Genomic DNA, 27,297 nt, shown 5'->3' on the forward strand with positions numbered 1-27,297 from the left:
GCAAACGTATTTAGCTTGATGGCAATTTGTATTAACATAACCACCAAAAAGAAAATAAAAAACTAGAGGAATCAATCCAATTTTTTTCCCAAAAGCAATTGATAATACAGGAAAACTCAACTAAAAAAAGTCAAAGTGCATTTAGTTGCCTTCAACCCATTACACAATGGGAAGAATGTCGTACAAATAAGTTGCAAAATTGGCATGATCTTATGGCTTACAGACAAAGAACCTCAAAGTATATTTTTCCCTCTCGGGTTTCTCAGCAGGATAGAGGGATGCAGTCCACAATGAATTTGCTTGCACAAGAAAACAACTAAGTTCAGCTGCCTGTAATACTTGTCAATTTCATGGCCAGACTTCCACTGCTTCTGGATGTAACAGAAACAAAGGTGTACACTTTTTCACTCTCAATTTCAAACTGTGTCCGCAAAGAAGTGACACACCACATGTTATACAAATCCTTACTGCAGTCAGGTATCACTCCCTCGTAGTTCTTTTAATAGGAAAAGGATGAGCTTCTGTGTTAAAAACAAACTCATCCAAAGGAAGAACGGTGTTGTCTCCAAACAGTAAGTACAGATACTTCAATGTTTCACCCAAGAAAAAGGTCTCCATCTTGTCTCTTCTATGAGGTGGAAGCACAGTTACATCATCTAGGGAAGAGTAACCTCCGGAATCAACCTTTGTATACTGTTCAAAAGCCTTAAATATCTGCCAACCCCATTCACGATATCTGCATAAAAGGTTAAAACAGATTGAAATGCTAGAAAACTAAGACAAGAAATGAAACTTGAATTTACAGTTCAGGAAATATAACACAGAAAAGCCCCTGTTGCATACTTTGGATCCTCAGTAATGCGATACAAGATGAATAAGGACTCCACAGTTTCAGGACGCAAAAGGTTGTGACGATCAGCATATTTGATAATTATGTCATGTACATATTTTGAACTTTTGTTGCCACCATCAGGACCTCCTTCAGAACTACCCTGCATAAAGAAGATCCTAATATGAAATCTCCATTCACTAGTACAAATGGCAGGAGAAGAAAATTGTTTGAACTAGGAACAATAAACAAGAAATACATAAATATGGCACAGTGAAAGCTGATGTTATAAGATAGTTCAAATACAAAACCATTGCATGGTTAAAAAAGACAATAGGGCATAGCTGAGCAGAAGGGTGACTCACCTCAATATTGAAGTAAGCAATTTCTGGAGAAAGACCAGTAGAAGTTACTGAATACATCTCAAAGCATGTCTTAGCTAGATCTTCTGCAAGCTTCAGATTTTCCAGGTCTTCAAATGTGAGTTTGTTGGCTCTCATAGCTTTTTCCTTTGTAATGCCTTTGGTGGCACCTAGGGCCAGAGTTCCAGGAAGGAAACAAACCTGAATGGGAAAGCAAATTCCTTCTATATCAAGGGATCCAAATCAGTGTACAGGATTCAAAGAGTGCAACAACCAGCTAGTTAACCCATTCAAATGGATGATTTCTTTTACTGACAGCTTCAAAAATCAAAGCCAATTCTGCTTGTATTTCATGCAAATATAATTATGGTTTACATAAGCTACACAAATAGAAAGGAAAATGACTCTCCAGCATGTGAACTTCTTCCTGAGATTTCTCAGCAGGATGGCAATAAAAAAATCAGAATTGACTTCTAGCTTAACTTGGAAAATTCCTGAAACGTATACTTCTAAATTTTAAGTTACAAGAAAATCTGGTGGATGCATCACAGGAACAAAGGAATCATTTCCTTCAACATCTGTAACATAATGGTATTTTGATAAGAATATAAAGAAATTCTTGAATTGCAGAACAAAAAAGGCCAGTTCAATAATAAAATAAAGAAATTGTTGAATTTTTTAGAAAGAGCAATATTAGCGTGTGTTTGATAGCATGGAAATTCCATGGAAAATGTTACATCCAAGGAATTGAATTCCATTTTTGCTGTTTGACACACTGCATTTTCCATGGAATTGAGTTCCATGGTACAACCCTTTAAAGCATGTTTTGGCCTATTTTCCATGGAAATTTGATTCTAAGGGGGTGGTGCTTTTTGTTTTCCATGGAAGTTGGAAAATGTTTTCTCTTCCAACTACATGCAATCAAACACACCCTTAGTGTAACACCACAGGTCCTCATTCAAAAGGGCCTTCCAAGTAGACTACTGATGCAAGACTGAGTTGTGACGAACTCCTATCCTTTCAATCCTTGACATCCCCACCATGCTAGAAACTCCATATCTCAACCTAACCGAAAGTTAGTCTCAGAACAGTTCTCCTAGCCCACACCCACACAATAGCTCCTAGGTTGGCTATGATATTGCTTGTGACACCACATGTCCTTAACCAAAAGTTCTAGCTGAAAGTGACTTATGAGTTTATGGGACCAAGAATACTCAAGACCTCCTTAAGGGACTACTGATATGGAATTTGAGTCATGACATACTCCCCTCCTTTTAATACTTGGTATCCTCACCAGGCCAAAAACTCCATATCAATCAATCTGACCCAAATCAGATGTGGAACACTTTCTTGGTGTACCATGTACCACATAGTAGTGGTCCTCGGTTAACTTTGATACTACATGTAACATCACAGGTCCTCACTCAAAAGTGCTAGCTGAAGATAATTTATGGGGTTCATGGGACCAAGTTTTATACCTAGGACTTCCTAGTAGACTACAAATGTGGGATTGGGTTGTGACAAATAGTTCCCCTCTTGCTTATATAAATACAAACCAGATTGTAATGGGCTTACTCAAGGGTCATGGTGGTCCCATTTAGCAGGCAGGTCTATCAACATTACACACATGGGTGCAAGAAAAAGGGAGCAACTTAGTTTTCAGTTTTTTATGGCAGATCCTTTTATTAGTTTCAGTTTTTTATGTCAGTTTCACTTTCCTATGTAATCTCCATGTGCAGCTATAATCATGGAAGCAGTTCTTGATAGGTGGTTATATGGTTTTAGTTTTTGAATTCAGTTGTACTTAAAAAGAAGGGGAAGTTAATGGAAGTATGAAGCAGAAATTCCTTCAAGGTTAAGTTCCTTAAGCTCAGAGATTGAAGAGTTCTCTCCAATGAGCTCTTGATTGCAATTAACTGAAAAGAGAAAAATAGGTCATAAGGGTAGGAAAACACAAAAACACAATCTTTGAACTAATCCTTTCCTTGAAGTTCAAGTACATTGCCCTATAGCTTGACCACAAACTCGGACTGTAACATACATTGTCATTATTTGTAGAAGCTTCTAGCTAGAATGATTCAGAAAAGTTTATAACAAGTTGAGGAAAAGCTCAATTTAGTAAAGAAAACACTAATAGTTGAAAACAACAATAACAGCAACAACATGAATTTATGAGACCTAATGTCTAATGTGTATGAATAGAACTTTGTTCCACACATAGTAAGCATGTTTTTAACATTCATCAACTAGGATAAGAGTAAACTTCCTCCAACTCTCTTTGTATCAAGGAGACTAGATTCAAGCTGTTACAATCCTTTTAATCTTATGAACCCATAAAAAATTGCTTAATGTGCCCATGTCAATCAAATGTTCGAGAATTTTTTTTGTTTGAGACAAAAGGAGCTGCCAATAGCAATACCCTGAGAAAATGAAGAAAAAGTTATGTATACTGGAACATATTAAAGAACCACATACCAGGTGATCCATTTTGGGACTAAATCCTCCATGAAATCCATAAGGCAACTCCCCCACAAAGACCAAGCCATTTGGGATAGATTTCCGAACAAGGAGGTGCCTGACACCTTTCATTGCTTCTTCATACATGTCATGTAAATATGTCAGATTACTATCCAGCTGCTGCAACCATATTTTAATAAGGTACTCATAATAGCTGTCACCACGAGATCCCAATCTAATATTTTCCCCACTAAATCCACCAGAATGAGGGCTGCAGTTGCCAGAAAGAACAAGAAATCAGAATGAGTAAGTATGTTTTAATTACAGGAACCACAAGTTTCATACCGTAATAAATGAAACTCAATGCTGTGTGTCAAATATTGGAAATTAACATATTAATACAACATAGATGGATAGTATGCAATAAAATTATAAAACCTTAACCTATTAACACTATAAACTGGCATGAGTCTGGGGCCAGATCTAACTAGAAAAATGCAGTCAATTTTTAGTTCATGGGAGCATACAATTTAATAATAACATGTTTTAAATAGTAATCTCATACATTCTTATGTACTTCTACATATATTTATATATTTTCAGAAGCTGGCAGTCTTTATTATTATTTATAATTTCTGGAAATGGCTATGGCGGACACTGGGAATAGTAAATGGGAAGCCTGCAGTTTAGATAACACTCTCGTGGGCTGTTTGGTATCCGGATTAACTAGTGATGAGATGAAGAAAAGGATGGGATAAAATACTGAAAGGACTAAATAATACTGTCCCAAATTTGGTAAAAGAGGTATTACCTTATGTATTAACCATCCTATGCTTGGTTTAAAAGTTAGAGAATGAGATATTACTTAATATTATTTGCTAATTTACCAAATCACTCATCTACTATAGTGTAAAAACAACTTTTATCTTCACAACTTGTGATCAACTCTCACTCACCAAATCCATTTTCTCTTTTCCATTGCTCCTTGCTGTGATCTCTGCCCTCAAATCCCATTTTCTACATTCAGCTAGATTACTTTTTACCTCATAGCACATAATTAAGAAAATCAAACAGAATAGCAGCAGACCAAAAAATTAATTATAAAGCCCAGTTATACAATGCATTCAAGAGAAGCCTTTCTTCAAATCAACTTTCAACCATTCCAGTGGCATAATCCCAACAACTTGCCAACCATCCAAAATTAGTCCGGCACCTAGTTCCCAGGACACCCATCGACCCAAAATTTGCAAGAACCTGAACTAGCCATGGATTTGCTTAACTCTACAATTAAACAAGGAATGCTCCGCCAAGACATGCTCGACAGGGGTACTTAGAAAGATCTAGAATTTCAAATGGGGAAAAACCCATAAGCTCCTTCGCAAATCTGAAATGTTGATGCAAGAAATAATGGAAGATTGGTGCAGAGGAGTGACTGCCAAAGTGCACAGGGGTTGAGAGAGATGAAGGAAGAGACGAGATGGGCATTAATTGAGGAGAGAGAAAGTGTGATCTGCTTTATATCTTAGGGGCAAAATTGTCTAAACAGCCCAAGTTATTAATTTATACCTGGGTGGAAGGTGAATTTATTATCCCACTGTGGGGTAATTAATCCAAGGATTAATTAATCCTACATCAATTTAGATACCAAAAAAGGTAATGATGTGTCAGAGGATAATTATATCTCTTATACCCCATGCCAAACGTGAGGTTGGGGAGATATTAACAAGGCTAAAACAAACTTGCCCGAGGAGCAAGTGGGGTGGATTGGGCCTGACCAGATTGAAAGAACTAAATCCATCCCCTGCTGTACCCTCCATCATGTCAAATGAAATTATCATAGATATTTTTACTATAAATATCACAAACAAATCCACATAACATATATACAATACATACAAATCAGTCAAATTGATCAGGCAAAAAGAATGGGGCAAGTTCATTCGGGCCAAATGCCAAGTCAACACATGCATATGTAATATACACATATATGTGTATGATTATCAACATATAACAAAATATATATTTCAAAAATTCCAGAAAATACAAAAAGAAGCCAATTGAAAGATCCAGAAAGAAAATGGGGAAATTATACTGAGCTCCCTTGGGTTATGTGAAATAACAAATAGTACTCTCCAGGTTTATGAAATCCTGTCAGAATTGGCAGAAACATTAAAATATGGTTTCAAGGGCTCGTCCACACATTTCCTATTATCTTATTTTTCTATCATGACTTAGCTAGTTATTTTTTTTTTTTTATTTCTTGTAGATTATGTTATTTTGCAAGAGAGTTGGTTATTGTTTTTATTATCTGATTATTCTTGGTTATAGAGTGATTTAAGAGGTTATGGAATGATTAAAGGAGCAGTTACTTGTAGTGGAATGGTAATTGTCTTGTAGAAGCTGTGGATAGCTTATATATAAAGCTATAACCACATGGCCGATCATTATGATTGTTGTGAATTAAAGATCTTCCATTTCTTCGTTATTCTCCCTTACTTTCTCTTGGTTCTCTCTCTCTATTTCTCCCTATTTGCTGTCTATTTCTCCTTCATATCTCTCACTTTTCCCCCTTATTCTATCTGATCCTCCCCCATTTCTCTCTATTTCTCCTATTCTTGCAATTCTATCTTCAAGAAAATCAAAAGTTAGGGCCAGGGTCCTGACAAATTGATATCAGAGCAGACCGGTTCTTGGATGGATCTAGGTGTTTCTGACTAAAACTGAAGATGAGAGTACAAGACGATTTCTAGAAGCAGTCTCAGAGGCAGTTGCCGATGATTGGAAGCAGTTACAGTTGCTGTTAAGAGTGAAATCAAAAGAATTTGACGGAGGAAATGGCATAAGGGACTTGTGTAAGTGTACAGTCATTGGAGAAAATATTTGAGGAAGGTTTTGCTAACATACACCAAAAGCTAGAAAAAATTCTGATTTAGATTTCAAAGAAGTTTCAGGTCAATATACCAGTGAATCTTTATTCAAAGAAGTTTCGGGACAGTATACCAGTGGAGCTTAATTCAAGATCCACTACAAAATAGCTTCCAGCAGGAGCTGGAATTTTACCTAAGACATCCGATCTCCAAGAAGTTGATGAATTACTTGCAATGGATCAGGTAATTTAGAATGCCAAGAAAGGAATGGCTGTTGCAGGAAAAATCACTGCAATTGTGGAAGATGAACCTTTGGTGTACAACAGCAAACAGGAAGCAAATGATGCTTTTAAAGCATGGTTGAAGTCTGTAAAGGTTGAATCCAACAAGACCTGGGAGCCGAGGAGGATGCAGAAGGAACAATTGAAGTGGACTGAACAGGAGAACCTTGATACATTTTGGAAGATGACGGAAGATCATGTGGCTTCCGGAATACTTACTGCTAAAACTAACTGGCATGATTACTACATGAAGGTCAAGGATTCGACACCCTACAATCTAAGAAAGATGAAAGAGATAATGAATGCAGGGATTGGATGAAAAAGTGAGGCCAGATGCTAAGATTTCTTATGGACAAAAAATCCATTAAGGGGGAGGGAAAGTCATGACTTAGCTAGTTATTTTTATTTCTTGCAGATTATGTTATTTTGCAGGAGAGTTGTTATTACTTTTACTATCTGATTATTCTCAGTTATGGAGTGATTTAAGAGGTTATGGAATGATTAAAGGAGTAGTTACTTGTAGTGGAGTGGTAACTGTCTTGTAGAAACTGTGGATAGCTTATACATAAAGGTATAACCACATGGCTGATCATTATGATTGTTGTGAATTAAAGATCTTCCTTTTCTCTGTTGTTCTCCCTTACTTTCTCTTGGTTCTCTCTCTCTGTTTCCCCCTATTTGCTGTCTTTTACTCCTTCATATCTCTCAGTTTTCCCCCTTATTTTGTCTGATCCTCCCCCATCTCTCTCTATTTCTCCAATTCTTGCTATTCTATCTTTAGGAAAATCAGAAGTTAGGGCCAGGGACCTAACATTTTCTTAGAATCAAATACTTCTTGTACACTTTGAATACACCAGTGTTCATAGTAAGAGCAGGCATGTTAATCACTCAAGCAATCAGATTATATTATAAGTTTAAAAAAGTAAGCTGTAAGTCAATTATAAAATAAAATAACTTCATATCTTTAAAATTCAAGCATTTTGTAACTCAAAAACTATCAATTTGTTTATGAATAGTTTATAAAATAGACCTTAGAACTACTCGTTTGGACTTCTTTCTAAAATGTGAATGTAAAAAATAATTTCTTGAATTTGTTTAGATAACTAATAATTTCTTAATATTATAATAAATTATAAATGTGAGTAAGTTGTAAAAACATATATTTTTCTATTGACATGTTCTTATCATTTTGCATCCTAACTTTCTTAAATTTCAAACTCAGGGTGATGGTGGCCATTGGTTGTGTTCCGATCCATATCTTTGATTGTGTTCCGATCCATATCTTGCTCCATAATGTCATTTTGTTAGAGATATCACAGAGATATCGATATTGTGGAAATAAAATAAATTGTGGAAGTTTACTCGAAAGATGACCCGAGTAACAGCTGGATTTTTTCCCCCTAATCTTATGGCTGGAAAAATAGGAGATAAAAAGGATAAAGTGATAAGGTGGTTTGGAGATAGGGTTGTAATCGAGTTGAGCCAAGTCGAGCTTCGTTGAGCTCAAGCTCGGCTCGGTGAGTAAGTGTATGGGCTCGACCTCGGCTCATCAGCAAGGGCTCGGGCTCGATCGTCGTAGGCACAGAGGTCGCACGTCGGAGAATATGGACAACGTTGTGACCGTCCCCGACCACTAAATCTAATCTGATCTGACTCCCATCATCGTCCCTGCCACTGCCGGAAGGAGAAGAAGAGGAGAAGCCAGTGAGGAGGCAAGGAAGAGCGAGGCCTCGCTTTATCGTCGGAGAAGATGGACAGTGTGTTGCGATCCCTCGCTCTATCGTCGGTAGTCTCATAAGCAGGAGAAACAGCAAGGCGAAGCGCCGAAGGCAAAGGTACGGTTGTTGCCTGCTACTAGAGAAGAAGAAAAGGAACAAGCGGGCAAAGGGGGGAGGCAGCGCAAATACAGCGAGAGGTAGAAGAGAGAGGGAGGAGAGAGAAGAACAAGTGAAGAAGAATAATTAGATTTAGGGTTTCTTAGAAGACACTCCCGCCTTATTTAACCTTCATATAATATAATTACAAGTATATGCATATGTATTTACTTACATATGTTTAAATAATATATTTATAAAATATATATATAATATATACCTATATTACCTAATTATAAAATAATATATCTATAAAATTATAAATAAATTTATTAATATATTTATAAACGAATCTATTCACAAACTAATCACGAATTTCAAATCGAGTATGCTCACAAGTCTCTAATCGAATCAACTCGCAAGCTAATGACCCGAGCTTAAACTCTGTTCGTTTACAAATCACATTTCAAAATTAAGTTTAAACTAACTTTTATCAAGTTGAATACCAAGTTGTTCAGGAACCGCTCGACTCATTTGTGACCTTATTTGGAGATAAGAAAATTCCAAGAATAAAAAAATAAAGGCAACCGATAAAGCAACAAATAATTCAAAATATCTCAACAGTTTTTTTAAAATTCTTGTTATTGTATTTTATTTTCTAAATATATTTAAATATATCCCTAGAATGTAGGAGATAATCGTATTGTGTATAAATACCCTATACTACTTGAGAATATAGAATACAAGAATCTACAGTTTTTTTCCAGCTTGTTTCATCTTTTTCTATATATATATTTATATACACATATTTCTTCTGATCAGTAATAAAAAAAAACATATCAGAAATATATAAATAAAAAAGAATCATGTCAGAAATATATAAATATTTAACTTAAGGTTTAATTAATGTCGTTTGTAACGAGGGGCGTCCAAGGAAAAAATGTAAACCAGACCTCTAGAGACATTTTTAAACAACAGGGGGTCTTCATGCAAATGGCTCAACCCACAAGGGGCCTTCAGCAAGTTCTTATTGATGGGTAGTTTGGGCCAGTCCAAGGGGTGCGAGTTCAGATTGACACTCCTACAATGGTCTGTCAGGGTCTCACTACATTGCTCTACCATTGGGACTCTATGCCAGATTTTAGTGGATGGTACAGAAGTCAAAATCTGCAGTTTCTAAACTAGAAGCAGCATCTAGTTTAGAGATCACACACTCATTAAAGTTATACAGTACTTTCTATTAGGTAAGCATGCACCTATCTGTAAAACTATCTCAAACATAACATTGATAATTTCAATGGTTCATGCCCATCCAAAAAAATATAATATGTACATGTTTTTAGCTGACACTATTGCAGACTTGGAGCTTGGAATTTGGGAACTCCTTGAAGAAGAGTTTTTTTTTTTTTTTTTTTTTTTTCTACCTTTGCAAATTTAAACAATCTGCAGACAGACAGGCATCCCTCTTCACATGTCATACGTGAGATGAGCCTCATGGGACTGAAAGAGAATAATGTTTCTTTCCTACTTTTTTTCTTCTTTATTTGCCTTTACTTATTCTCTCCTTTTTCCTTTTAGTAAGGATGCTTTCATTTTTGTATTTATATGTTCTTTCAAAAGACAGTCTCACATATCTAGTTCCAAAAATAAGCAACTATAGGCTAACTTACAGAACTACTTTAAAGGGTTAAATAGAGGAAGTTACTATCAAAGACACCTTTAAGCAATGACGTAATGAAAAATTTAGATGTGAGGCTCATACCTTATGTAAATAGGAACCAGTCCTTCCACTTTTGGGAGAGTTTTAAAATGCTCCAAAACCTTCATAGACTCCATTCTGTACTTAGGATCACCAGTAAGAGAGCTGAGATAGTTGAATTCCAGTTGCAGAGTGGAAACTTCAGATGTGCTGCTCAATCCATTGGGAGAAGGATGAGCAGATCGATCGTGCAGAACAACATCACTAAAGGGAATGGCAGTTGGACTAGAAGTAAAAGCAACGAGCAGATGATCAGCCAAGTTCCTAGCATTTTCTAGGTAGACAATTGGTTTGGGTCCCTTGTGCATAAGGTCTTTCCCTTGTTTTCCCCCGCTTAAATGATAAGCACTCAGAAGGCCGCCCAAAATGCGAATGGTTGTTTCAAATAAATTAACTTGGTCCTTCTGATTAATCCTCTCTGGAAGGTGCTTTTCGATCCATGAACCTGCTTCAGAGACAACTTCATCAAGTCCCATTATCATCGCTGTATCCAGAGCATCCACAATGGTAGCGCCAAGACCTCCTAAACCATCAATTCCCTTCTGGCTCAGGGGCATAAGTTCATCATAACCCATTGCATAATTTCTATAGCCAGACCATGCATGGATAAATGCATTCTTAACACTTTGTTGCCTGGATATCCAGTCAGATGCTGCATTGAGCTTCTTGGTCCCATGAATAGAACTACTGTTCCTACGTATTTCATCAGGTGATAAGCGAGGAGGAAGCCTTGGTGGCTTTCTCCAAAATCTATCAAATCTACCCTCCACATTGACAGTATCCCTTTTCTTGGTCCCAATATCTTTTGACAAACTATTCACAGAACTTATCTGACTCGAATGAGTTAAAATAAGATATGCTAAACCGCCAATCATTAGTAACACTAAAAACTTTCCAGTACTACATTGTATACAATCACGCTTCAAATTAGTGGTGAGTAAAGTGTGAGTAATCACCTGCCAGAAAAAGAAAAAAGCAAAAATTAATCCAAAATAAAAAAAATGCAGCATGTCTATATATGCAAGCAATTATAGCACGTAATAATTCACGATTTAATGAGAAAAAAAGAATTCATGATTCAATAAAATCCTGCCCAGCTGAGAAGAACCAGTGCATGAGGAGACAGGAAGAGCATGCTGGTTATTTCTTCTAATACAATAACACAGCAGAGGTGTTTCTAACACTACATCATACAACAAATCATTGTGTTTAATAGATCCATAAACAAAATCCCAACAAGTAAGATTAAGTTGCCATCTTGCTGTTGTTCTTTTTGCAGTACCTGAAAGAGTATCCTTAAAATTTGTTCTGGTTAAAAGATCTTGAAAAAGAGAAACGCAGACACATTTTTTATTGCTACAGTATTCAATTAGAAAAACTCATAATCTCAAGTTTAAGAAACAAGACCTATAATTCCAAAAAAATGTGTAAGTTACAAAGAGGACAATAACACGAGAAAGAATTTTGGCAAAAATGTTAGTATTTGACACTACAGTTAAGCAATTTTTTAACGGATTGAGTCCACAGGCAATTAGCTAAATCTGCAATTAAAGCCTTCAAAGACTTCCGTCCTTGCTGACTATGTTTAGGCCAGGGCTCGTTAGAGAACCCTCAATCTCTTGCACACAAAGTGTACAGGAAAAAAAAAAAAAAAGTTTATTTTCTTATCCCTCGCAATATTTACAAGAGATTATTTATAAGAAAGCCCTAGAAGACTCCTACTAGGACACTGCACCTGCTAGCAACCAAATTTTAAAATCTCCTATCACACAAAGACTCCTGGTACTAATGAAAAACAGACTATCACACAAAGCCCAAGGCGTGGTGCAGCTGGCTTCCTTGCGCAAGAGTATTGGTATAATACCTCTTTCCGTGTCTCCTCAAGATTAACTCCGTTTCAGATAGTCTATGGGCATGAACCTCCCCCCTTGTTGAGATTTGAGAAGGGCACAACAGCTGTTTCGGTAATTGAACAGTAGTTGCTGGAGCGGGATTCAGTTTTGGATGAGTTGCAGACCCAATTGTTGCAGGCGCAAGTAAGACTGAAGGAAACAACAGATAAAAGGCGGCGAGACATGCAATTCGAGGTGGGTGATCCAGTTTATGTGAAAATCCACCTCTACAGACAAAAGACGTTGGCAACTAGGGTGAACAAGAAGATGTCACCAAAGTTCTACAGGAAGGTGGCATACAAGCTATCTCTACCACCCTCTTGTGCGATCCACCCCGTATTCCATGTCTCCCAACTTCGCAAAGTGGAAGGAGCAGTGCTGGAAGCAACATAATTCCTTGATCAGCAAACACCCAAACCGGAGATGAAGCCACAATTCCTGCTGGGTATAAGGCCAGGCACTGGAAGGAATCTGAGGAGCCTCGATGTTCTTATCCAATGGAAAGGGTTACCACCCCTGGAAGCAACCTGGGAGCCCTACCATCAGATATTGCATCAATTCCCCGAATTTCACCATGAGGACAAGGTGAATCTTGTGGGCGGGAGTATTGTTAGGACCCCATTAGTCATACCTATCAGAGGCGTAAAAGGAGGGGGCCAACAAGGGCAGCCAAGGAAAATGACTCAAGGGAAAAAGAGTCATAAATTGGTTAGAGAAGAAATATTCACTCACGTGGCTGCAACGGAATGAGGATTACGTATAAAAGGGGAGGGAGAAGGATAGAGAAGCAGCTGGAAATTTTGGAGAATGATCGTGACAGAGATAAGGCCCTCTCGAATTGGCCGATTTGCGTTTTGCTTCTATTTGTTCTTAGTTACTGCTGTAAACCCCTTGTAATAGGGGACTTTCCTACAGTTCTATTGCTGAATTCAATCAAAAGGAGAAGGATTCTATCATCAACCCAGTGAATGAGGAATTCCCTGGTACCATTCTGGATTCGTGAACCAATGCAGCTTTTGGGCAAAAGCTGGGTTGTGCCTCACATGGTGGGGGTGTAGGTGGCACTGCAGGTAAGCCGCCATGAAAGCGTTTCACGCACGAATACGCTGCTGATGCAGCAAAGCATGTGAAAGGGCCCATAGCAGGAATAACTTTCAGTTGGCACAAGAAGTTATTGAAGTTTGCCTAAAAGGTTGTAGCAGCAATAACACCCAATCTCCTACAGCAAATTGGAGGTCCAGAAGTTGCTAGTCAGCTTGCTTCTCCATGGCAGCTTGAGCTTCTACCAAGCAGTTCTTGAGGGACTTGAGAACTGTATCCAGCTGCTGCAAGGCATAATCCACAGCATCTAATCGAGCAGTATCTAAATCATAGGAGAGCAGCCGGGTGTCATGACCGAAGGAACAATAAAAGAGCATCATGGTAATATGGTTGCTATAGTTTGTCACGAGACTAGGGAGACTATAATTTTGCGGCCAAGTTTTGTATCGGTTTGGATATTACTTACTTGTATTACCTTAGTATTTCATTCTCTTGTTTGTATTTTATTTCCAGCTAGTTAGTTTGTTGTGGCAGAATCTGCCAGGTGTCCATGTGTTAGAATAGGACAAATCAGTTAGTTAGAGTGGGTGTGATATGCTGTGGCAGCACCCACAATTCAAGCTATATAAGCTTGGTCCTTCTTCTGTAAAAAGGCATACTGAAAATTGATATTGAATCTCTGATTTTCCTCTCTACATTTCTCTCCAATTCTCCCTCTCATTTCTCTCTATTACTCTCTCCCTTTCTACTGATTTCTTCCCCCATTTCCCTCTCCAAACATTTTGTTCTCAATTCTATTTCAATTCCGATTTCTTCCCCAATTCAATCCCTCCCCAATTACTTCTTAAACCTGTTATGAACCCTAGGTTCATGACAAATTGGTATCAGAGCAGTCCATCCTTGGCTGTGGTTGTGATTCGAGTTGAAGATCGGTAAAATTACTTCCAACGATTGAGGCCCAGATTGAGGAGGCTTGAGGTGATTCTATTGATTCCAACTGGACAAAGTCACACAGCAGATCAGGGCGAATTAGCCAATTGTTCCCTAGAGGCTGGATCCAAGTCGTTGCATAAAAGGCAACTCAGCCCAGACGATTCCAGTGGCTTGGTGAATTCAACGAAATCGGAGTTCTAACACTTGAACAAGCCATCTTTCCGAAACAATCCAGGCAAAGCGCTAGAATTCCGTTAAATCCTATTAACTATTCAACCAACACGGTCGGCGACCCAGGCCAATTCAAAGAGCTACAATCTACTGGTGATCCTGGTGATCCTCGGCCAGTCATTAGGATTGCAATGAGTAAGGAGTCCGTCGAAGGTGTTGACGTGGACAGCCAGAGGGTTGCGACTGTCCAAAGCGAGCGGAGTCCGTCACAGGTGAAGTGGATGGCCAAGAGAGTTGCAACCAAACCGAAAGTCCAGTCCGACCAAACCGATAATCTTCCTGTAGGCGCGGCTGGGTGTTGCGATTTTGATCGAGAATTCCAACCGGAGTTCTGTGGAGTACTGTTGCTTTGATTGGTCAGTGATTTCGACCCAGACGGTAAGAAGCAGATCTAGGCAACTTCTTGAACCCATTGTAGTTGCTATCAGATTTCAGAAATACCAGGCGAGAGCAGTTCCTTGGCCGTCGACTCCTTCTGCTTGAGTTAATCGAGTGGCCTTCTTCGGTTGCTTCACCCTTCTTCTTCAATTGCTTCACCCTCCGTCCTCCATTACCGAAACGAGAGCAAAGCAGCCAAACCAACTCTCAAATGAGCTCCCGACGATTTATTCATCTGACCATGTACTAGAGTTACTTCAGCAAGGAGTGTTGTTGTGACACTCCAGACTTGAAGGCGAAGCCAACCCAAATCTCTGCGGATTCGGTTTGAGGTGAATTAAGTCTGGGCGACTTTTTGAAGCAGTGGGTGAGGTGGCGTTCATTAGCCGTAAGCCACAGAAGCGGATTATAGGTTGCCAATTGCTTTGAGGAGATTTTGGTTAAATCTAGAAATCGATTCCGATGACTCTTTGTGGGATTGATCAAACAGAGATTCAAGGAGATTTATGAGAATTCAAAGAACTCTTTGGAAGCCGCAACAGATTCTCGGATCCAATTTATTCTCGAGGCCACTAAAGTGTGAAGTAGGTGTTGGATGGTGATTGGGTAATAGCAGCTCTTGGCTGGGGTTTTGATTTGAGTGGAAGGCAAAGAAATCAGTTTCTGTAATTAAAGGTCCGAGTCTTGAAGAGGAAGACGGACAGCTGAGGCCAAAAGAAGAAGCGCGGCTGGGAAATCGCTGAACCAATTTAATTCTGGCGAGCAGTGAAGGTGAGAAGTGGACTCTTCCAGCTTATCCAGCTCGTTGGTTGTTGGTGCTTGAGGCATTGAGCAAAAGAAACAAGAGGTAGATTTTGGCTAAAAAATTTTGGCTAACTTGTTTGAAGAAGAGCAGTATGTATATAGCTCCTTGGTCTTCAAAATATGTTGTTGGTGAAAAGGCAGCCAAGGGGAACAGTGCATATATGAGACCATTAGAGTCTCAATTGCAGTAGGAGAAAACTTCCTTTTCAGCTAGAATGGAGCGTCAATGGTAGCCAAAGGAGGCTGCATTTTCAATTGACAGCAACAAGCACAAAGGAACAAGCAATGGGATTCATGAAGAGTGCAAGGAATTTGGCCGTATGTTCCGCGAGAAGTTGCAGGAATTTGCAATGATACTAACTAAAAAGTATCATTACAACTTCCCCACCGAATACTTCGATGATTATCAAGAAAATTTCAACAAGGAGGAATTTCTTAAAGTGGAGCAGAAGGAAGGAGGTGTTGCTAAAATGGAGGAGAAAAATGTTGAGGGTGAGCTTTGGGAATATTCCGAGGAACAGAAGGAAGATGTGGCTGAATTACTGATAGGGGCAGATGGTTTGTTTGTTGGAAAACCTTCATATGAGGACATTAAGGGTCTGGATTTCTTGGTATTTGAGCAGCCAAAATTGATAATTTTGAGTGGTCACGTGGAAAGGAAGACGGTTAATGAGCTATATTTGCATCCTTGAGTAGAAATTAAGTTAGCTAATGATCCATCCAATATTGAATCCATCTTTCCTTTGCCTTTTTCAAATTTCTTTCAGGTGAAGGACTTGCTTAGGGACAAGCTCCTTCTGCAGTTTCAGTCCGCTATTCCATCAAGCACTTACAGATTTGAACATGAAGTCATTGAGGTCGATCAAGTTGCTTCTATTGAAATTCTAAGCCAAATTATGTTTGGGATGGATCTTGGAAACCTAAGAACAAAGAAGAAGAGGCCTAGGGGGAGAAAGAGAGAACGAGGCATGAAACAAATAGAGAAGACTGGAATTGGGTGAAGAGCAATGGCTACTTGTTGCAAGTTCTTGGGGACAAGAACTCTCTCAAGAAATGGGGAATTGTCATGACCCAAGGAACAATAAAAGAGCATCATGGTAATATGGTTGCTATAGTTTGTCACGAGACTAGGGAGACTATAATTTTGCGGCCAAGTTTTGTATCGGTTTGGATATTACTTACTTGTATTGCCTTAGTATTTCATTCTCTTGTTTGTATTTCATTTCCAGCTGTTTAGTTTGTTATGGCAGAATCTGCAAGGTGTCCATGTGTTAGAATAGGACAAATCAGTTAGTTAGAGTGGGTGTGATATGTTGTGGCAGCACCCATGGTTCAAGCTATATAAGCTTGGTCCTTCTTCTGTAAAAGGCATACTGAAAATTGATATTGAATCTCTAATTTTCCTCTCTACATTTCTCTCCAATTCTCCCTCTCGTTTCTCTCTATTACTCTCTCCCTTTCTATTGATTTCTTCTCCCATTTCCCTCTCCAAACATTCTGTTCTCAGTTCTATTTCAATTCTGATTTCTTCCCCAATTCAATCCCTCCCCAATTACTTCTTAAACCTGTTATGAAACCCAGGTTCATGACACCGGAGAGAGCACACCCATATACCACCTCAAAGGGTGTGGACTGTAAAGTGGAGTGGAACCCCGTATTATAGCAATATTTAGCCCAAGGCAACCAATACAACCAGTCTTGAGACCGATCCGCCACAAAGCATCTCAAATGCATCTCGATAGTCCGATTGACCACTCCAGTTTGGCTGTCTGATTGGGGGTCGTAGGCTAAGCTAAAATTGAGAGTAGTGCCACTCAATTCCATTCCCTCTCAATTCTCTCTCTGTTTCTCTCTCATTTCCCCCTAAATTCTTCTCTGTTTCTAGAGAATTCCCCCTGTCAGAATTCGATTCTAACACAGCCTTCTCAGGGCAGTGTACTTGATTGTTGTGCCCCCAACTGATTACTTGGTGGCGGTCACCTTGTTGGATGCCCGATAATGAATTTAGATTCAGCATTCTTCTGTTCATAAATCCTGGCTAATCGCATTGCTATGACCAGATTCTGTGGCTCCTGGACTTCAACATCCAGCCTTCTGGATCCATGTAAATCACTAACATACAGCTTGACCTGTTGGGTTTTGGTCATCTTTTCAGCCTGCGCCAGCAACTGCACAAATTTCTTCTAATAATTTGCAGCTGATCTAGTCTTTTAATTTCGCAAATTCTCCCAATCAACTTCTTTGAATCAGGGACCAAAAGATCATGACAAAATTCCTTGAACTCAATCCAAGTTAGCACTTCAGGCTCATCTTCACAGTTCAAGAACCAGATCTGTGCCTCCCCTTCCAAGTGAAAGGTGGCTAGGCCTACTTTCTCTTCTTCTGCAGTCCGTTGGTGCCAGAAGAAGTGCTCACACTAGTTAAGCTCGGGTAGGGATCCTTCTCGCCATTATAACAAGGAAAATCCAATTTCGTGTAGCGGGGCACAAATCCTCCTCCCGCCCCATCAACCAGGACAGGCTCCAATGGCTGATGTCTGGGCCGGTGCACAATTGCCTCTCCTGCACCCGACGCTGCAGAACCTCCCTTAATGGCTTCCACCTCATGCACAAGGGTTTGGATCTGAGCTGACATGCATGTCATGAACCTAGGGTTCATAACGGGCTGAAATTGGCAATCAGAAGGATCCGATTGAATTAAGGTCAAGAACAGAATGTATAGAGAGAAAATTAAAAAAGAATGGGAGAGAAATTAGAGAGAATTGAGGGAGCAGAAGAGAGAAATGAGGGCAAGATTTGAGAGAATTCTTAGAGAGAGAATGAGAATTTCATTAACAATTCAAGCATAAAATTATCTCCTCTTACAATTGGCCTTTTTAGAGACATAGCTAGATGTTTAACTAATTTCTAACAATATCCTACCAGAACCCATGTACTTCTAACAACTTATAAAATATCCCTAACTAACTACCCTATTGCAATAATGTCCCTTTATTGCTCCTAAGGTCATGACAATTCCCCTCCCCTTGAAAGGATTCTTGTCCCAACTTATTACAACCAAGCCACTATTTCTTCATCCAATGTCCGTTTTCACCCATTGGTTTCTTCTTCGCTTTTCCTTCTTATCTTGTTTTTCCTTTTTTTTTTGCTTTCTCTTTTCTTTCTCCTCAGCAACAACAACATTATATCTTGTTGCCACACCAATGGAAACATGAATGAGCAAAACATCAAGGGTCTCGGTCCCTTCAACAAAGAATTCCTTCCCTTTCTTCCTTTCATCTTGTTTCGCTTTATCCTTCTGCGTCTTCCATTACTCCAGATCAGAAACATATTGCTGATCCATAGTAGGAAATTCAACAATTCCTTCCATTCCTATTCTCTCAAGGGAAATAGATTTAAGATCTCCACAATCAAAGGTTGTTCTGGTCATTTCCATTCCAAGATCTTTGGCTCCCTGATTGCTAGCGAACATCTCAGCTTCATGCTCAACAGTTATCTCCTCCCACGGTGTCATATTGAGAGTTTTAGCATCTAGATTCTCAGTACTAGTGGGGTGCTTGAGATGCTGCCGACCGTTGAACTGCCATCCCCCAATTCTTCAATCCCTTCTTCCATGTACTCCTCAGTCCTCTCCACCTTCTTGCTGCCCATTTTACCCCAAGCCAAAGAATCCTTAGCTTTTGGTAGGTCAAAAATAGGAGGAAGTATTCCAGCCCCAATATCTGTGTAGATTGAGGGTTCTTCAGTCAAATTTTCTTGATCCAATGCTATTCCATTTCCCACAAACTTCTGACCCAAAACACCCCCAAATCCTTCAGCCCATGCACAAGCCAACGAGGGTAATGAGTTGGCATCTTCCTTGTCAATTTTGCCTAAACCGATATACTTCTTCTACTCACTATTGGAGGTGAGCAATGAATCTGTTTCCCGCCTCCTCAATTTCTCCTTCAGCGGCTCTATTTTAAGGAATTCGTCTTTGTTAAAACTCCTGCGATGATCATCGAAGTATTCAGCGAAAAAGTTGTAATGATACTTCTTGATTAGTATCATCGCAAACTCCTACAGCTTCTCGCGGAACATATGGCCAAATTCTTCGCACTCTTCATCAATCCCACTACTCGTTCTTTTGTCCTTTCGGCTAGACTCATTCTCAAACTTCTTTTCCCATATTTGATGTTTCTAGTCAATTGAAAATGTAGCATTTTTCTGCTGCCATTGAGGATCTGATTGTCTGATGTGGACATTGCTTCCCAAAACCTCCCGAGTAGGACATCTAACTAAAAATGCAGCACTGTTCGCTGCAATTGAGGCTGCTCTCTTGCATGAAAATTAACCACTGAAAATGCAGCATCATTTGGCTGCAATTATGCCTCCACGTTTCTCAATTTGACACTCTTACAACATGTACACATGGTTAAATATTGCACACTGCCCATAAGGCTCACACATAAACAATATTGAGTCACGACATATTATGTTTGCGACAATATGAAGGAATTTTAGCGAAATTTTCCCATTTTGGTTATACATGACCCCACACTAAGTCACACACCGCCATGTATGCCCATATCATGCGTATGCTCCCATGTTAGGATCACAATATGTTGTGTACCATTATACACATTCACTTTTATGTTACATCTCATATTGAATGCCCCACACTATGGTTTAGGTTATGTACAACACATGCTCGTGCTCAATGAAATACCACTGGCCCGTAGGCTCACATACCACCAACATGCTCAAAACACATTTGTTTCATGTGTGCCCTGCTTCCCATGGTCAACATCTCGCGGACATGACACTTGGAAGACCAAGGGATAGGGGTTCTATACATATCGCTCTTCACTGATTCACTGCTATTAGTCATTGAACTTCTAATCACTAAAATTGATTGCCCTGACCTTCAACTCAGATCTGATAGAATTGCCGGAGCTCATTGGAATCTGCTTCGCACTTCCAAGTTCAGCCTCAACTATCAGCCCAAGCTCAATCTCCATGCATCGGAATCGAATTTCTGCTTCGTCCTCAATTGTGCATGCTAATCGACTCTGATGCAGTCGACACAATTTGCCGGATTCAAGCCAAAATCCATCTAATCCTCCTTCGCACGCCAATTCCAAGTAAGACTTATTAAAATCCACTGTCGTTCGTCAACATCTTGCCTCGCCCATTCCAAATCTATTGTTGGATCACCTTCGTAAATCACTATTGGAGATTAATATCTCCCAACATCAACCACCTTCCAGGTCATTGGAGTCACCGAACCTGTTCTGCCTAACAACCGACTGCAATTGACAACGGTCGCGTTTCCTACTTCCTCTTCTGACTCACTCGTGAACCTCTTGGTCGTCCGCGTCACTACCTTCGACGGACTCCCACACCAATTGCGAATGCTCCTTAGTTCGTGTCCCACCTAACCATTGCTTCTTTTCGGTACTTGAATCCTTCCCAACCCGATTGGTTGGTGTTTTCGATCGGGTTGATGTTCAAGGGGTTCACCCGGAGGTCTGGGTAAGGCCGATGACTGCCTGATTTCTAGCCCAATTTGTGATCGCTTCTGATTCCAGAAATCACCAAAACTCATTGCTACTCCAATTGCTACACCCACCGTATCACGACACTCTCGATTCCAACCCACTGTATTTGTTCACTCCCGAGTTCAAATAACGACACCCACATACCCGCTAATACTTGGAATCCCACTCCAATCGCGACCTTCTGGGCCGAGGACCACTAGCAGATAGCTCCTTACATTCGCCTGGATTGCCGAGAATCGTGGTCGTATCTCACCTCCTCTATCACAGTCGGATCTGAAAATTCACTAACATGTTCGTCCTTCGAAGTCACCTCTAGAAGTCGGCAACACGCTTGAGTTTCACAATTGAGCGTCACTGCCGACTTCGTCTCCAAAAATTGACAACACTTCCAATTCGGAATCGCCTGGCCTTGGGTCTGCTTCGGCGTTTGGAAGAGCTAGTCGCAACGGATTCTACGGCTAGAAATCTTCTAGTTCGATTCAATTATAATTCTCGATCCACCTGAAGAATCAACTCCTTACTGCAATCTTAACGACTGGCTGAGGACCACCGATAGATGGTAGCTCCTTGAACTAGCTTGGGTCGCTAAAGATCGCAGCCTAGATCGTCGAAAATCAATCATAGAGGAGGACATTAGCAGCCAAGGAACGCTGCTCTGATACCATTTGTCATGAACCTAGGGTTCATAACGGGCTGAAATTAGCAATCGGAAGGATCCGATTGAATTAAGGTTAGGAATAGAATATATAGAGGGAAAATTGAAGAAGAATGGGGGAGAAATTAGAGAGAATTGAGGGAGAGCAGAAGAGAGAAATGAGAGCGAGATTTAAGAGAATTCTTAGAGAGAGAATGAGAGTTTCATTAACAATTCAAACATAAAATTCTCTCCTCTTACAATTGGCCTTTTTCTAGATGTTTAACTAATTTCTAACAATATCCTAATAGCACCCATGTGCTTCTAACAACTTGTAAAATATCCCTAACTAACTATTATATCCTATTGCAATAATGTCCCTTTATTGCTTCTAAGGTCATGACAATTTCCCTCCCCTTGAAAGGTTTCTTGTCCCCAAGAAACTTATTACAACCAAGCCACTGTTTCTTCATCCAATGCCCGTCTTCACCCATTGGTTTCTTCTTTGCTTTTCCTTCTTATCTCCTCCTGCTGCTGTATGTTCTCGCCATACTTCTTCATATAGTCCTCAAAAGCCTGCCAGAAATTGTTGTCGCCCATGGATGGCTCTAATACCAATCTATTAACGGATCAAGTCTATGGGCAATTAGCTAAATCTGTAGCTAATGCCTTCAAAGACTTATGTCCTTGCTGACCTATGTTTAGACTAGGGCTCGTTAGAGAGAACCCTTCAATCTCTTGCACACAAAGTATGCAGGAAAAAGAGAAGTTTATTTTCTGATCCCTAGCAATATTTACAAGAGATTATTTATAAGAAAACCCTAGAAGACTCCTACTAGGACACTGCACCTGCTAGCAACCAAATTTTAAAAAGTCTCCTATCACATAAAGACTCCTAGTACTAATGAAAAAATGAAAATTGACAAAATACAAATAGGAACAAGAATAACTCTAATCTTCCTTAACCAAACCTGGAATGGGCATAACCTATTCAGTTTTCTGCTCAATATTCTGACACTTACAGGTGTTATGAATTGGAGATCTAGGAATCTCGACCATAACACAATCCTACCAATGGTAATACATAAAATGACATACAATATGTGAATGTGTTACAATCAACTATTGAATCTTTCAAACATCTAACAACCAATACATTCATTGGAAAGGTACACAGAGAAGGGAATTTTCAAGGACAAAAGTCAAATCTCATATGACTACCTGCTCATCTTGATCAACTACATATATAAATAGCACATATGCAATCAATTATTTCAAGGCATCCAAGGGTTGGGGGAAATGGGTTTTTGTGATTGCTTTAGAATATACTTTTCTAAAAGAGAGGGAAACAAAACAAAAAAAAACATACAAACACAAGCAAAAACAACATTTTGATATGCAGAAGAAGGATAAATTATCTGCTCTAGGGAATTCTTCACATGGTTGTCAGAATGGTAGAAATGGTCATTTTACTAGAAAAAAAATAAGATTATGCTCTAAATCACCTATGTTATAAACTAAACCAATTGGGTAAAACTTTGTTTCGTTCTATCTATTTATTCCTTTGCAATGTGTTGCTACCAATACTTCTATCCTCTAGATGTTCACAAACCATACAACTATTTGTTTTCAGAAGGGATATGCAATAAAAAGAGATTGTCATTTGATGGCTTATTGATAGTCATAGCCAAGGCGGGTTCACATTAAGGTAAAATGTCTAAAAAATCGCTTGAAACCATAATGGCATCTTTGGTGTGTTGCTCTCATCATTTTCATCTTTATTTTTGGTTTTCATCTTTCAAACTTTGGCAAATGAAGATGGAGAGTTGGAAGAAATAATTAATCAGCCCATCATGTCATTTTCTTGAGAGAGCAAAGTTTTGAAACTTATAAAACAAATCAAAATGGTTTCCTTAAAATGTGATGCTGTCCAAAACTTTCTAGAGAATAACCTCCAAAAAAAAACTTGAATGCTCTCCCAATGATGCTTCATCTCTTTATTTCAAAGTCCAAAAATAGCTTCAGAAAGTGAAATTAAGCAGGCCCTAAATAGGTGGTGTTATTCTTTTGGCTGAAGATAAACCAAAAATGAGCCTTTTTACGCTCGATTAACAAATGTTAGGATTATGAGCTCTTTAGATAACTCAAACAATGCTTACAAATGTCAATCTCTCACACTCCTAATCCGAAATCAACCCAATCAACAGAATAAGAAACTGAAATTGAAAGAACAGAATTAAAGGAATGAAAAACAGAGAAAGAAACAATCAAACCACAAATAAGAGGTGCACGATATATCCTGGTTCGGATTGCATGAAAAGCAACCCTACATCCAGCCTCAGTCCAAGAGCAATTCCACTAGAAATCCAAACTTTGAACAGTACAAGAAGTCCCTCACTCTTATCCCACTCGAGTACAATCTTTCTTGGAGATTACAAAGAGCTTTCTTGACACAAGCCTTTCCTCTCACACACTGCACTCGCACAATATCAGAATGAATGATCGGTTATCACTCAAACAACTGCCTTAGCTCTATATTTATAGACAAATTAGGGCGAACACTTCTAGGGATAAAACAGATATTGCAATACCCAAAACACCCCTAGGTTACATATTACCGTTAGAATAAAACAATCTAACTAACTGTTGCTTGAAACCGATCAGGACTTTACTGCTCATTTCTAGATCTTCTACTCAATGCAAAACAACTCAACAATAAATATTGGCTACATTTTTTAAGCTTATAATAAAACAAATCAAATAGTTTCCGTAGGAGCTGTGACCCCAAAACTTTCTCAAAACAGAAAAGCATCCCTCAAATGATTTTTTGGTGATATTTCAATTCTCTCTTTTGAGGGCAAGGCTTGGTAGCAACAATAAGGTTGATCCTCGATAACTGTAAGGACATGGGTGTAAGGTTGCTTACAAAAATGACCCTCTTCTGACCTTCACGAAGTGGTCAGCCTTGTGCATAAGGGACGCCCTTTATTTCCATTTTAACTTTCAAGGTCAAGAAATAGTTCTAGGAAACAACAATAAATAGGCAATAAGCAAACGGGGATATTATAACCAATATAGCGTAGAGACTAAAACCAAATCAAAAGCACGTTTCCAATGTTGTGCACTTCTTACCTAAGTCTCTCTCAGCACCTGGACTACTTTTGATGGCAAAATGAATTGGAATCTCTTGTTGCCAATTACATACCCATGGGCAAATTGGCATAGAGGCTGTAGCTTAGTGCAAGTGGATAAAAGCTTCAGACAGAAACCTCATAAGGGATGTGCCCTATTCCCTAGGCAGAAGCTTCAGTGTTAAGCACTAACAAGGAACCTTTCTGGTACAGTAAATGTAATTATGTAATATTTCGGATGCATGGCCAATTACCATGGATAGGGACCATAAGGTTTAAGCAAAAAAAAAAAAACTCCTGCACTAGACAATTGTCGAAAATGGGGAATGTTGTGTCATGAAAAACTTGGGTTCAAGAGGAACCACAGAGACTCCATATATCATGCAGAAAGAAAAAAAGCCCAAGGCATAGGACTGCATAATGTAAGGGGAAAAACCATAATAAATTTGCAAGATATGAGCAGGCATGGTGAGTCACTGAAAGTTCTACTAGTGCCACCTAGCATTTACCACTTAAAACAATAGTATAGGTACTGCATTGTAAGAATTTTTCCCCCACGAGTGATTGTCCGTGCGTCCCACACAAGCCTCAGACGAATAGATAAGTGCCCTTAATCTGTGGTAGCTTTTCTCACTACTTTTTCAGTTGAAGTTAGCATATATTTGCAATACAGATATCACAATTTGACTTTTAGAAAATGATGATCTTGTTTAGGTGATTATCCTTCATCAGCTTACGTAGGACTGGGACATAGTTTTTATTATTGCATAGCTCAAGAGACAAATAAATTGATGTAAGTCAACAGATTCCATAAAATCCAAGTATTATGAAAAGATATTTGCTTCAGAACAGATTCCCATAAAATTAACTAAAGAGGGGGGTAGTTCAATGACATTACTTCAAACAGACCTTCGCCTCAATGTACGATAAATGAGCATTTTAACGTGACCTTAGGTCATCTGCAATTAATCATTCTCAAAACACAGACATCCATGGCGACAAGAGACCCAAATCCAGAACTCCGACACCATGCTTTTCAGTTCAAAAACACAAGAACCTCACTACGGAAATCCAATCATTCAAATTCACATCACAGCGAAATGCGGAAAAAGAAAGATAACAAATTGACAGAAATCAATCGATCAAGTAGACACGAGGGAACCGGTGATCTAGGGGATGCGATGGGGCGAACCTTGAGGCATGATCTCTGGCGGAACTTGGCGTTGTCGTAATGAACATCTTTCATCGAGTACGGCAACGATTTCGACATGCTCGATCCAGTCACGAGGTAGGGTTCCGAAGTCCTCGTATATAAATATATATATATACGCGTGTACGAACGGCTAATCCGACGACAATTGGCCTCTCTGGACTCGTTGGGTTCCGAACAATTAGAGAGAGAGAGAGTAGAGTAGAGAGAACGAAAATGGATCGGTTCTGCGATTCGGTTTTTGTAGGGCGGCCGCCATGGAAGCTCTCTGTGTTTTCAGTCAGCGCCGTATCGGACGGAAGCCGCGTCTACGAACAATATCTACCCACCCAACACAACACATTATTAATCTTCTACTAATCAGATCAAAGCCACCTGTACTAGTCCCCAATCAGATACTGCCACGCAGCAACCCGAACGTAGTTTCCTTCGAATGTTGTTTCATAATTTGGATAATGTTAAAATAGAAATGATCGATTAATTGCTTGAATGGATAATTACTATATGATTAAAAATAAACAATACTGACAATAATTTTTTTTTTTTTTTTCAAATGAAGATGCCAAATGGGCAAATTAGCATGTTTGTGGGTTTTATTTAGTTATGAAAAGGAAAATGAAGATATAAATTTCACATTAAGAAAAGCCACGAAAATGTTTAATTTTATAAAATAATAATAATTTTAAATATTGGCATTAGTAGGTGGGTTTCTTAATTGGAAAATTAGATCATCAGGGCGTATGATATATATTATTATAATATCATTAGTTGTTTTATCCGTAATTTATACAGCATTATATAATAAGTCATTATTCAAATAAGTAAATAAAAGTTTGAGGAGATTATCTATTGATTTCGTTATTTATTTTATTTATCAAAAAAAAGAAAGAAAATCACGATACTAATACATGAAAGTGATAGAATCTTATAAATTAGTCATTCAAAATATTTAAAATAATATTTGTTAGAAATTATCTAATATAGATATTGTCGATGCGGAATTGATCGATTGTGATTCGTAGGCCCGTAATGAAAAAAATGAATACAAATGCAAAGAGGAGGAACAAATCAAAACAAACAATAAGTCACATACATAGAAATTTTTATGTGGTTCGATCAGAATAATACCTAGTCC

The 27,297-nt window shown here is 38.9% G+C and overlaps 1 protein-coding gene across 2 annotated transcripts; it reads right to left on the bottom strand.

The window, feature by feature from the left end:
• Nucleotides 1-63: 63 nt before the first annotated feature.
• LOC127792906 (mannosyl-oligosaccharide 1,2-alpha-mannosidase MNS3) lies at nt 64-26,484 on the bottom strand. 2 transcript variants are annotated; one of them, XM_052323560.1, is made up of 7 exons: nt 26,145-26,484; nt 24,095-24,294; nt 10,373-11,325; nt 3,667-3,919; nt 1,195-1,392; nt 844-992; nt 64-736 (listed from the first exon to the last, which is right to left on the bottom strand). In XM_052323560.1, the coding sequence occupies exons 2-7, from the start codon at nt 24,134-24,136 to the stop codon at nt 481-483; spliced, it is 1,851 nt and encodes a 616-aa protein (XP_052179520.1). In that variant the 5' UTR covers nt 24,137-24,294; nt 26,145-26,484; the 3' UTR covers nt 64-480. The 2 variants fall into 2 exon arrangements, with proteins under 2 accessions (XP_052179520.1, XP_052179519.1); XM_052323559.1 differs by lacking the exon at nt 24,095-24,294 and having other exon boundaries at nt 26,145-26,483.
• Between the last annotated feature and the right edge of the window lie 813 nt (nt 26,485-27,297).

Source organism: Diospyros lotus, unplaced genomic scaffold (assembly GCF_014633365.1).
Source record: "Diospyros lotus cultivar Yz01 unplaced genomic scaffold, ASM1463336v1 superscaf1, whole genome shotgun sequence".
NCBI classification, from domain to species: Eukaryota; Viridiplantae; Streptophyta; class Magnoliopsida; order Ericales; family Ebenaceae; genus Diospyros; species Diospyros lotus.

What these genes read in the sequence shown, in the direction of transcription:
- LOC127792906 (XM_052323559.1), bottom strand. Translation starts at nt 26,222, where the DNA reads ATGTCGAAATCGTTGCCGTACTCGATGAAAGATGTTCATTACGACAAC. An exon ending in CTGGTTCCTATTTACATAAG is followed by an intron (nt 3,920 to 10,372) that starts GTATGAGCCTCA and finishes TGGCAACTGCAG; the next exon opens with CCCTCATTCTGGTGGATTTA. An exon ending in CGCATTACTGAGGATCCAAA is followed by an intron (nt 737 to 843) that starts GTATGCAACAGG and finishes CCTTTTATGCAG; the next exon opens with ATATCGTGAATGGGGTTGGC.